We start from the raw sequence: 11613 nt of genomic DNA, 5'->3' as shown, positions 1-11613 counted from the left end.
TTTTTTTTTTTTAATTTTAAATTACTAAAATCAGGTTGAAATCCTTTCTTAATATTTTTATTAACAACAAATAATAATAAAATCATATGTTTTTGTAGAATTATTTGTAAAAGTGTGTATTTCATAAATAAATTTTTGCAATATTCGAATGTTAATATTTAACAATAATGGAATATGAGTAAAAATTAATAATAATTTTACCTGTTGTTTCAGTATCAAGCTTATTTGGTAAATATTTAATTTTTATTACTTATTTGTTAATAATGTTTATTTTGGTATTAATAAATTATAACAGAATAAACATTTCGAAAAATTAAAAAAAAATTTTTTTTGGTTATAACACTTAATCTTTAAGTAAAACAAAGGGTAAGGTGAATTAAATTTTTTTTCTGTAACTTTCAAATAATTATTATTAACTTTAATCAAATTTTTTTTTATGTTTTTGCCTGAAAAAAAACTCGAGAAAGATAAATTAGGAAAAGAAAATGTCTGAGAGGAATCTGATTCATCATATAAAGTAAAGCGATTGTCAAAATAAACATTTTAAATATATTTGTTTTTATTTATTTGATTAATTGTACAATGATTCGATCAAAACTTTATAATTTTTTTTATATACAATTTTTTACAATTTCATTCTTTTTATACCGAAGGTAACTAACTAATGTCTTGAAAACTCAATCTGCAGATGACAAACATTATTCGTTGTTAATATACATGTTATAGATTCATTTGGACAATTTAAAAATGTCAAAACAATAAGAATCATTTATAATATGTGCATATATTAGATTGACAACTATGCAATTGCAGATTTTCGTTTTGTGTCAACCTTTTTTTTGTACCCAAGACGCCGCAAACGATTTTGAATGCACGTGTGTGACACGTTTAACTTCTTTGCAATGTTTCTTGCCGAACTACGTCGATCATCATCAATGACGGCTTTTATTTGGTCATCATCGACCACGACCGGACGCCCAGAGCGTTCTTTGTCTTTCAATGAAAAATCTCCAGAACGGAATTTTGCGAACCAGTTTTGACACTGGCGTTCTTTTAAGGCCTCATCACCGTACACGGCACACAATTTTTTATGGGCTTTCGAAGCATTGACACCCTTTCGAAAATAATAAAGCAAAATGTGGCGATAATGTTCGCTTTGACTCCCCATGTTCGAATTTCATTTCCTCCTCGCACACAATTCAACAATTAGGAAAATTTGGCAACGCCGCACGTCGGATTTGTTTCCTCGCGAATCGAATCGGCGGCGATGCCAGTTTCTCAAGTTACACGACCTCGTTTATTGCGGATCATTTATCATTATTATTATTATTATTATTATCATTTCCAATGGTTTTAATTTATTAATAATGATAAAGAGTGAGTTGTCATGATTATTAAAAAAAATTATTTTATTTTTGTTTTACACACGCACACACACACACAAATGAAAATAATAATTAATAAATACACGTGAAATAAATTTCGCACCGCGAAAAAGAGAGAGAGAGGAAAAAAATTTCGTTTTTTTTTCGTTTTTTCGACTCGTAAATTTTCTTTTTATCTTCGTTTAATTTTTCATTGTTTAATTTTTAGGTTATATAAAGTTTACAAAAAAAAAAAAAAACTTTTTTTATTTATTTAGGAGTACTTTAAATTGTTTCTTCTCTATTAATTATAAAAATTTTACTTATTGTATTCGATTAAATTTACGATGTCGAACTTTTTATGGGGCAAATGGAAAAATAAATTGTAACGGAAAAAAAAATGGCCGACTTTGAATATAAAAAAACGTTTATAATATAATCGGACGAAAAGGATAAAAGTTATGTGTAAAATATCAAAGGAAAAATGATATTAACGAATCATGAACGGTTTTTAAAAAGAAAAAGGTGTTTAATATATAGAAATTTCTAGAAAAATTTAAAAAAATTATATTCGTAATTATTTAGGAGACGACGTGTAGCACATTATTTAACATAATGGAACATTTTCTTATATATCGTGAATATAAGATTGTAATCTTATGAAAATCGTATTAACGGAAACGAGAGAATTTAAACGAAATCGTTTTCCATATTTTAACAAGAGAAACAAAGGAAAAATTAACCGCGAGCAAAAAGTTGGTTTTATAAATTTAAAAAAAAAAAAAAAATTTATTTTACCCCATGGTTAAATCAATTTTCAAACAACAGCAACATTTTCATAATTTTATTTTATAAATTTTTTTAAAGTATACCGTTTTGCATTAAAAAACCGTTGATAAAAAGTCATTGGCCGCCATTTTGAAAAAGAAAGTTTGACTGACAAAAGAAATATTTTCCGATTGGTTTTCTTCGATTATTTTTCTATCATACGTTGAAAATTATTGTTATTGATAAAATCAGTATCGAATCACGATAATGATGATGATAACGTTAAAATTGTTTTTTTTTTTTACCCCTGACAACTGGTAAATACTTACTACAACCCCTAGATGAGGGTGTAGACATTTTGTTCAAAGCTTTTTACTCTAGGAAAATAATGACGTAAGCAGTGAAATATTTAAAAGTTAACGACAGCCATCATTCAGGTACGATTGAATAATTTTTATATGATATTACAATATAAAAATGACAATTGATAACATATCGGTACAAGATTTGACATTTTGTTTGGCACAGATTTTTACTTACAACGGTTTCGAGAATCGATTGTAATCAATCATTCGAGATATCGAAGGAAAAATGCGTGGGTTTAGAAAAATGTTAAATGAGAACGTTATAATAAATTGCGTCGATTTAAAATTTAATGATTCTGAGAAGAAAGATAATTTTGTAAAAGAGAACCTGGTGATGTTGTTGATGATGACGAAAACGTCATCATTGACGACATTGTTGACGTCATCAGAAAATTCGTTTTAAGATAATTTAGAGGAAGATAATTTTATGAGGAAATGAAATAAATGTAAAATAATTATTTTTGAATATTTTAAAAATTTATTTTTAATTATATTTAACAAAAAAAATTGTTTTTTTTAAGTGTAAATTATTTCTTTTCGTAAAACTGTTGGAATGTGATCAAACAACTTTGATTCATAATTAATTCTTTTATGATTTTAAAATACAAATGAAAAAGTTAAACAAATCTCTTAAATTAAATAAAACAATAATAATTTGAATTTTTCTTTTTTTAAATTCTTTTATTGATGGTGAATATGATCGATGATTAAGTAAATTTTTATAAACATTTTTTTTTTTTTAAATTTTATTTAGATGCATTAATAATATACTTAAATTACTTAGGGTAATAATAAATTAATTTTTTTTTTTATTTATTTCTTTTTCTTCGATTTTCCACTTGATTCATTATTATAATCGGAATCCGGTCTAGGTTTTTGCCATTGTAAAGGTTTCCTTCTATACATTGGCCATGGTGGTACTGTCATCTTGAAAACAAAATTTATCATAAGTAATATATATTTTCGATAAAGTTTTTAATTTTTTTTTAAGTTTTACATACCAATACGGCTAAAACAAATCCAGCTCCTAATATGTACACAGTCTGTGAAAATTGTTGTATTATATAACCCCAAAGCAAACCGACAACTCCAAAGAGTGTTATTATAAATCTAGAATATTTTTCTGCTTTTCCTTGTCCATCAAAATCCTAAAAGAGATATTAATAAACATTTTCAATCAATTTTGTATTTCATTTTCAATTATTTATAAGGTATGTGAGAAATTTAACCTAATCATAAATTAATGATAAATAAATCATAATTTTCAACTGAGTAAGGGTAAATTACAAGGAATATTAATTAAAATAAATACCATATGAGTCGGTATGCTTTTAAACATATCCATATTTTTACAAAAAGAAATAAAAAAAAAAATTAAATAAATATTTTTTACACGTCAGTTTACTATACAGTATTATTTAAAGCAGCAGGTAAAGTACGTTCAGAAACAACGATGCTATTCGTCTCGTTGCCTTCAAGTCATTATAAAAATTAAGTGTGTGCGTAAACAGATCCGTGAGTTTAGTCATGGAATTTCGTGACGTAGTGTGACATTCCTAATAAAAAAAAAAGTAATTTTATAAAATGTTTTTATAATTTATTTTTTTATTTTTTAAATTTATATTACCGTAATAATTTGAACAAATTTAAAAAAAAAATAAGGTAATGTAGTTATTTAATTTAATCGATTTTATTTCACATTAAAAAAAAAAAAAAAAAAAAAAAGTAATACGATAAAATTTAAAATACGATATTAAATATAATATTAAAAATTGTTTGAATAGTTGAAGAGTAACAAAGAGATTTAATCATCAATTTTCGGGTGTCACCAGGCCTTGCACAACAAGTTTATCAGCTGTCAGCTTCAGACCTGCCTTATTTTTACATTTCGTTTTTACATATTATTTTTTTTCTTTTTTTTTTTTTTAAAGATAAAGTGTTTAGTGAAGTAATTTTCTTAAAAAAAATATATATCGTAGCTTTTTTTATTTTTAAAAATTTAATTAATGTTATATCTTATTTGTGAATTAATAATTTTATTGTGTGTACAGACTAAGGTTGCATAAAAATTTTAATATTAAAATCACATAATTTTAGATAAAATGGCGAGTAATTCATTAAAAGAATTAGATGAACAATTGGAAGAATTAGCAAAGTTAAAATTAAGTTGTGGTAATAAAAAAGCAGGGCCAGCAGTACCTCCAAAGCCTAAAAAAACTCCAGCAGTTCCTAAATCATGTTCAGTTGATGGTCCAAGCGTTCCAAGTTATAGTTCTCCATTATTAATATCAAACAGTGATAAGAATGGTCAGGTTTATTCTAATTTGCCTCAGGATGTTGGTGAGTCATTTTCATTTTAAATAATTTTTATGCTTATCAATGAGATATATCACACAAAACATGTTACAAGGATCATAAAACATTTTGTGTTTGTGTTTGTTTTTCTTAGAATTTTATTGAATCACGAATTTTATTTTGAAATAAATTTTTTTTTTTTTTCTTTAATTGTTATATTATCATTAATATTTACTCGAATCAATTAAATATTAATTATGTTATCAAATAATAATGATAATTAATATTAAATCAAATTTGTGTGTAATTTGAAACTTAGATAATGTTTAAAAATGTTTAAAGCTGTTTTTTTTTTATTTTTTATTTGACGATATCATTTACAAATTTTTTTTTTTTTTTTCTGTTTTAGGTGGCACAGGAATAAAAAATTCATCGAATGTTATTTATTCAAATCTTCCTCAACCTAGCAAACAATCTAATTTTAACAATGCATCTTCATATCCAAACAATCCAATTTATAGCAATATTCAAACTTATAGCAATGGTAAGATAACAAACGTTTTTTTTTTTTTTTTGTTCTCGTAAACAACTGTTGATAATGTTAGCTTTTTTAGATTTTGATACCAAAAATGTCCCTTTTGGTTGATAAACATTAACGATTGTTGTTGCAACACAAAAATTCTTTCACATTTTTTAATCGAAATCGACTTGGGTTTATAATATTTCTATAAATTTTTATTTTTTAGTCGGAATTGACGATTTGCCACCTCCTCCACCAGAACCTGTCGAATATTCAAATGTTCCTGGAGATTTTCCTCCTCCTCCTTCACCAGTGTCATCAAGTTATAGTGAATTGAGAAGAGCAACTTATCATGATAATCCTTCAAATCATTCAAATTTCAATGCCGATTATGGAGTCTATGGAACAAGCTCGCAAGTAATTCCATTTTTTTTATTTGTGTTTACAATAAAATATCATGTGATGATAATGTTAAAACTTATCAACAGGCATCGACATATGAATCAATTTATGAACCAATTTGTCCAAGATCTCCATCACAAGCATCAAATTATTCTTTATATGCTCCATATGTGTCTGGAAGTCAAGGGAATAAGGAAAAACAAGTAAACGCATTGACTAATTTACTCGTGCAAAGCATGGATGGTTCTCCAGACGAAGATATATTGGGAGTTTGCGAAAAGTGCAAGGAATATGTAATAAATGAAGGAAGCGGTTGCGTTGCCATGGAAAAAGTTTACCACATAACTTGTTTTACATGCCATCAGTGTAAAATACAACTTCAGGGAAAACCATTTTTCGCATTAGAAGGAAAACCATATTGCGAACAGGATTATTTGGTAAGCCAACAACAAAAACGTGGATTTGTTCTCTTTTTATTATTTTCAATTCATGATTTTTTTTCTTTCAGAATACTTTAGAAAAATGTTCGGTTTGCATGAAACCAATTTTAGATAGAATATTAAGAGCAACAGGTAAACCATATCATCCGAAATGTTTTACTTGCGTCGTTTGTGGCAGGAGTTTAGATGGTATACCATTCACTGTTGATGCCGTCAATCAAATTCATTGCATAACGGATTTTCACAAGTGAGTACTTTTGAAATTTCTCAATAAATTTGAAAAGAGAGAGAGAGAGAAAAAAAAAGGAACAAACACGGGTCGAGAACGTTTAATAATAATAATAATGATAATAATTTTGTAGAAAATTCGCACCGAGATGTTGCGTTTGTAAATTACCAATAATGCCGGAACAAGGAGAACAAGAAACGGTTAGAGTCGTAGCACTCGATAGAAGTTTTCACGTTTCCTGTTATAAATGCGAGGTAAACAATTATTATTATTATTACTACGAGATGGCGGTCGAACCTGAAAAAAATAACATAAAATTTTTTTCAGGATTGCGGTTTAGTATTATCAAGCGAAGCACAAGGAAGGGGTTGTTACCCGTTGGACGATCACGTACTTTGCAAATCGTGTAATGCAAAAAGAATACAAACTCTAACATTACCACCTCAAACTACGGATTTATAAAGGAAAAATAATGGGGGATGGGGAGGGGGAGGAAAGGGGGAAAGAGAGGGATGCCAATTGATATAATTGATATATATATATATTTAGTAGTTGTAATGATAATGATGATCCCGCGGGAGGGGGGGGAAATGTATTCCGAATCAAACGCACGAACAAAGTCGCGACGAAATACGTTAATCATAATCCCATAAAATCGTGTTTATTATTATTATTATTATTATTATACGTGGAAAGGAAACGGGGAGGGGGCGGGAAATAAAACAGGAGGGGGAGGAAGGGGGGGGAAAAATAAAATAATAGATAAAGAAATTTTTTAATTTTCTCCTTGTATTTTTAAATACAGTTTTTATAAAATATCGAATAAATTATTATCATTATTATTATTATCATTATTACAAATTTTAATTAAATGCATTAATTTAATTTAATTTAATTTAAACAATCGAATCGTCGTAAATGTGTAATTTTTTTACTCTTACACATCATCATCATCATCTAGATTATTTATCCCTATTACAGGAATCGATACTAAATCGTTTCGCGATGATGATGATGATGATGGCGATGACGTAATTAGTACGTTTTCTTTTTTCTCATTTCATTTTCCATTTTCTAAAATTTGAAGGAGTCTTTGTTTCGTTTTTCTACTGCTTTGACACGCGCAATTTATCAACGCTTCCAATTGTTTGCTTGTGTATTCCTTCAAAAAAATCAAATTTATTTATTAAAAAGACAGAGAGAGCTCATAATTACAGGGGAGAGAGAGTGAGAGAGATAGAGAGAGATAGATAGATTAATAATAATAATTACAGTCGTGTGTTGTTTTATCCATTCTTCCAAATTATTCTCTTGTAAATAATAAGCTTTCACGTAGAGTTCGACATATTCCTTGTTAGGTATCGGACGAAGAGTCGTTAATTTTTCCAATTTGCAAACGAATTGAGCATAATCTAATTGCATGAGAGCTCTACCGCCATTGGAACATTTTTTAACGTTCGAAAACCTGTTGAAAAAAAAAAAAATTACAATTTATACACCTTATTTTCATATTAAAAAAAAAAACGAAGAGGAGCCATAGTATTACCCTTCGACCAATGCATTATTAACTATGTGAACAACGTTTTCCCATAAAACGTTATAAGCTTCCACGGGTACGTTTATGTCCAAACTATCCAATTTCTTCGAAAATATTTCCAAATCCTTTTTCGAATAGAAAACAAAATTTATTAACAACAATTAAAAAAAAAAAAAAAAAAAAAAATGGAAGAAAACTCACGTTAACAATTTTATCAACGTACGAACTATGTTGACTCATGACTTCTTTCACTTCGAAATTAACCCTTGACATTTCTTTTAATATTTGATTCATGTCGATTATACGACCGGAAACGCACATGTAACTCGGTCTCCTAACACCGGAAACGGAAGCAACAGTCTGAAAATTTCAATAAGAAAATCCTTTGCATTCTTCCTTTAATCTTTCTTCCAATTCAAATGAACGAAATTTACGAACGGGGACAAACTGGAATTGAGGAATTTGCGTGACGTAAGTCAAAGGAGTCAAAGGAAAAGAGAGAGAGAAAGGAAGAGAGAGAGAAAACTAACAACTTTATTCGTGTGACTTTCATTTTAGTATTATTATAGGAAGGACTTAAAACACAACCTGTAAGTAAAAATGTTGTAAAAGATGTTTTTTTTCATCCGGTACCAAATGCATTAAGTAGGGTTGTATGTAATCGAATTGAGAACCCAAAAATGCCAAACTTTCCACCGCAACTATCCTCTCCGTTAGTCCGAATAAATTGTCTTTGTTACTCAAATCAACCATTTCGGATATTCTCGAAGGCACCATCTGCAATTTTGTCACAATTAGCACTCGCTACTCTTTATTCAAATCAATCTGGTACCCACTTACTTACTTTTGTTCTTATATCGAAATTATTACTTTCAATTTCTTCAACGGTAACAATTAATTCATCTAATCTTTTTAATGTTGTTTCAAGTTTAAAACTCAACATTGTCGCACTTTTAACAAGCTTTAAATAATAATAATAATGATAATCAACTTCAATTAAATCATTTTAATATTAATTTATAATTTAAATATATATACGACTCACTAAATCTTTGGTGAAAAAATGATAAACGTTATAAAGATAATAATCGAATAATTGACACATTGATAATATAACATCCAATGCAATGGGTTTAAGAAGTTTACACATTTGTAAATATTCACCGCAAAGTCTTAAAACTGTGAGCGTAGTATTTGCCACAATCGGACATGTTATTTTCCCTCGTGTGTTTTTTTACTTTTATTCGTACCCTAATTAAATAAATTTGATTGGTTAATCTTTGTTTTTTTTAAAATTACAATTAATTAATTTATGATTAACCTGATTCTAATGGTGGACCATCTTCGACGTAATCTTTTTTCAATTCGTCAATTTCCGAATCTTCGGACGTGTCAGACATGTATTCGGGTATTCTTTCCTGTTTACAAAAAATAAATACGTAAATATCTTTTCTTTTTAAATAAAAAAGGCATTAATGAAAAAAGGAAAATGGAAAAAAATTACTCCGTATGTATTAAGAATATCTTCTTCGTAGTAACTTTCGTCTATATTCGAATCGAATGGCGTTTCGCCGCCATCTTGAAACCTAATAAAATAATTATTATTGAGATAACTGCTTCCATCCGTTGATAAATTAGAAGAAGAATTATTAATTGGGTCATTTTCTGACGTTTCCGATGTCGAGGGTTTATGCGATTTTGACTTTCTATGATTTTCTATCGTGTGTCTAAGAGATTTAAATTCCTAAAAATAAAAAATACCATTTTTGTCGTTACAAACAAAAGGAAGGAAATTCCCTCCCCCCCTTTTTTTTTTTTTAAGGCAATTTACCTGTAAATGAGTTAAATTAAATTTTGATCGTACGGGACACTGAGTCCAAGATTCATTTTCTAAAAATATTCTAAGTTCTTCTAATTTACTCGCGTGATAATTTTCAAAATATTTTATTGTTAATTGTCTCATTGAATTTTCCAATTCCGAACTGTTTGAATTGCAAAACTCATCACCAACTTCTATCAATCTGTCAACAATATTATTAATTAACGATTTACAAAAAAGAGGTTTTAATTCAAGGGAATATCTCATACCTGCGTACCAAACCTAAAACCACCAACAATTCGTCAAATTTATAATCGGCAAAATCGTGGGCGGTGAGAAACAATGATATTCTATTTTGTATATCATTCCATAATCTTTTTAATCCAGTTTCTAATTTTTGTTTAACATATTGTTTATTAAGTGTTATTTCAATATCTTTCGATGGAATCCCTGTTGAAAAATTTAATTAATAATTATTATTTATAATTTTTTAAAATCAAACAAAAAAAAAAAAATGATCAAGTAATAAAATCCACCTGTTTCTAAATTTTCTTTATCATGAGATTGATGCCAGTGATAAATTTGATAATATGAATTTAGTATGTGCCAAAGATTTTGACAGAGAGATTGTAGACAAGGAATAAATTTCGACAGTGGAACCAACTAGAAATAAAATATAATAATAATAATAATTTTTAATATAAAAAAATTAATAACGAATGAGATGAATTCGATATTAAAAATTATAATTTTTTTTTTATTTTGTTTACTTTACACAATTGTTCAAATTGTTTTTTCAAATTTGCATCTGTTTGAGCAAATTTATGTACAATTTTGAACATGGCACTGTGTATTTCAGATGTAAAATGCATAAGTAATTGATCCATAACTGTTTGACTTTTATCAAGAAGATTATATGCTTCTTGAAGTTTACTGTAAATACTTAAATTAAATTTTCTACATATCTGAAAACAAATAAATTATTTTGTAATTAAAATATGATAAGTAAAAAAAACAAGTTGTTGTATTATTATTATTAATAATAATTACTTTATTTAAAGCTACATCTAATTGCTCTTCAGTCATGTATAATGTATCTTGAAGTTTACAATTTAATTGAGCAACACATTTAAAATGATTAAAATTTGATGCTGCTATTTGACATTCCAATAATAAATTAATGGCACCAGGATAATTTTCTTCTAAAAGTAATTCTTGCAGTCTTTCATCCGTTTTTTGCTAAACACACACACACAATAAAGATAACTTTATAGATTTTTTTTCATTTTAAATAAATAAATAAAAAATAAAGATAAAAAAAAATAAATATTTTAAGTACTTCAACACACCAATGTTTTGATTGTTTTTAAATTTTTTAATAATTGATAAATTATTTGTTTCCTTTTATAATTTGCCAATATACCCAAACTGGCAGTCGTAAATTGTTGTTTCGCTAAACTCAAATGTTCTCTACTTTCTCTACATATAGCCAAAGCGACTCCGATATCTTTAACTGTTTGAAATATTTTACCCAATTCTTCTTTACACTGTGATTCTTTTTCCAATATTAATTGAAGCATTTTTTTTGACACAACACCATGTTGACGATATAAAACATTTAAACTTTTTTTTATGTCTCCGCAATCAAGGCCTTCGGGAAGTTTCTAAATGTAATTATTTATCAAATTGAATAATTAATTCAAATGACTTTCCTACCATAAATTATACAACCCACCTTTAATTGATAATGTTGTGCATCAAAACAATCCTCGCTGTTAAAATAACAATCATCGATATTTTTTAATATTTCCTCGTCTTCAATTATTTCTTCTTCGATTTCGGGTTCGTTTCTCGTCACTCCAATATTTCTTAAT

The 11613-nt window shown here is 27.5% G+C and overlaps 3 protein-coding genes across 3 annotated transcripts in view; 1 reads left to right on the top strand and 2 right to left on the bottom strand.

The window, feature by feature from the left end:
* Positions 1–3310: 3310 nt before the first annotated feature.
* Positions 3311–3842, bottom strand: Phum_PHUM337040 (uncharacterized protein; the record flags this gene model as incomplete). The annotated part of the gene is made up of 3 exons (XM_002427672.1): positions 3311–3424; positions 3499–3645; positions 3810–3842. 3 exons carry the CDS (start codon positions 3840–3842, stop codon positions 3311–3313), a joined length of 294 nt encoding a protein of 97 aa, XP_002427717.1.
* Positions 3843–4599: 757 nt separating this feature from the next.
* On the top strand, positions 4600–6845 carry Phum_PHUM337030 (zyxin/trip6, putative; the record flags this gene model as incomplete). Its single annotated transcript, XM_002427671.1, has 7 exons — positions 4600–4837; positions 5202–5336; positions 5572–5729; positions 5801–6151; positions 6223–6401; positions 6517–6637; positions 6711–6845. The coding sequence occupies 7 exons, from the start codon at positions 4600–4602 to the stop codon at positions 6843–6845; spliced, it is 1317 nt and encodes a 438-aa protein (XP_002427716.1).
* Positions 6846–7443: 598 nt separating this feature from the next.
* Positions 7444–11613, bottom strand: part of Phum_PHUM336920 (uncharacterized protein) — a gene marked incomplete at both ends in the record, with an annotated part of 4517 nt that continues 347 nt past the window's right edge. The window contains 16 exons of the mRNA XM_002427670.1: positions 7444–7545; positions 7656–7848; positions 7930–8045; positions 8122–8280; positions 8509–8697; positions 8765–8881; positions 8966–9141; positions 9242–9338; positions 9425–9664; positions 9752–9941; positions 10009–10189; positions 10276–10402; positions 10510–10704; positions 10790–10978; positions 11089–11403; positions 11475–11607. Coding sequence (XP_002427715.1) covers positions 7444–7545; positions 7656–7848; positions 7930–8045; positions 8122–8280; positions 8509–8697; positions 8765–8881; positions 8966–9141; positions 9242–9338; positions 9425–9664; positions 9752–9941; positions 10009–10189; positions 10276–10402; positions 10510–10704; positions 10790–10978; positions 11089–11403; positions 11475–11607 — 2719 coding nt within the window. The remainder of the gene's footprint in view (positions 7546–7655; positions 7849–7929; positions 8046–8121; positions 8281–8508; positions 8698–8764; positions 8882–8965; positions 9142–9241; positions 9339–9424; positions 9665–9751; positions 9942–10008; positions 10190–10275; positions 10403–10509; positions 10705–10789; positions 10979–11088; positions 11404–11474; positions 11608–11613) is intronic.

This window comes from Pediculus humanus, genomic scaffold, assembly GCF_000006295.1.
Source record: "Pediculus humanus corporis 1103172107744 genomic scaffold, whole genome shotgun sequence".
In the NCBI taxonomy this organism is placed as follows: domain Eukaryota; kingdom Metazoa; phylum Arthropoda; class Insecta; order Psocodea; family Pediculidae; genus Pediculus; species Pediculus humanus.
Note: the sequence above shows the minus strand (reverse complement) of the source record. Positions and strands in the feature narration are given on the sequence as shown.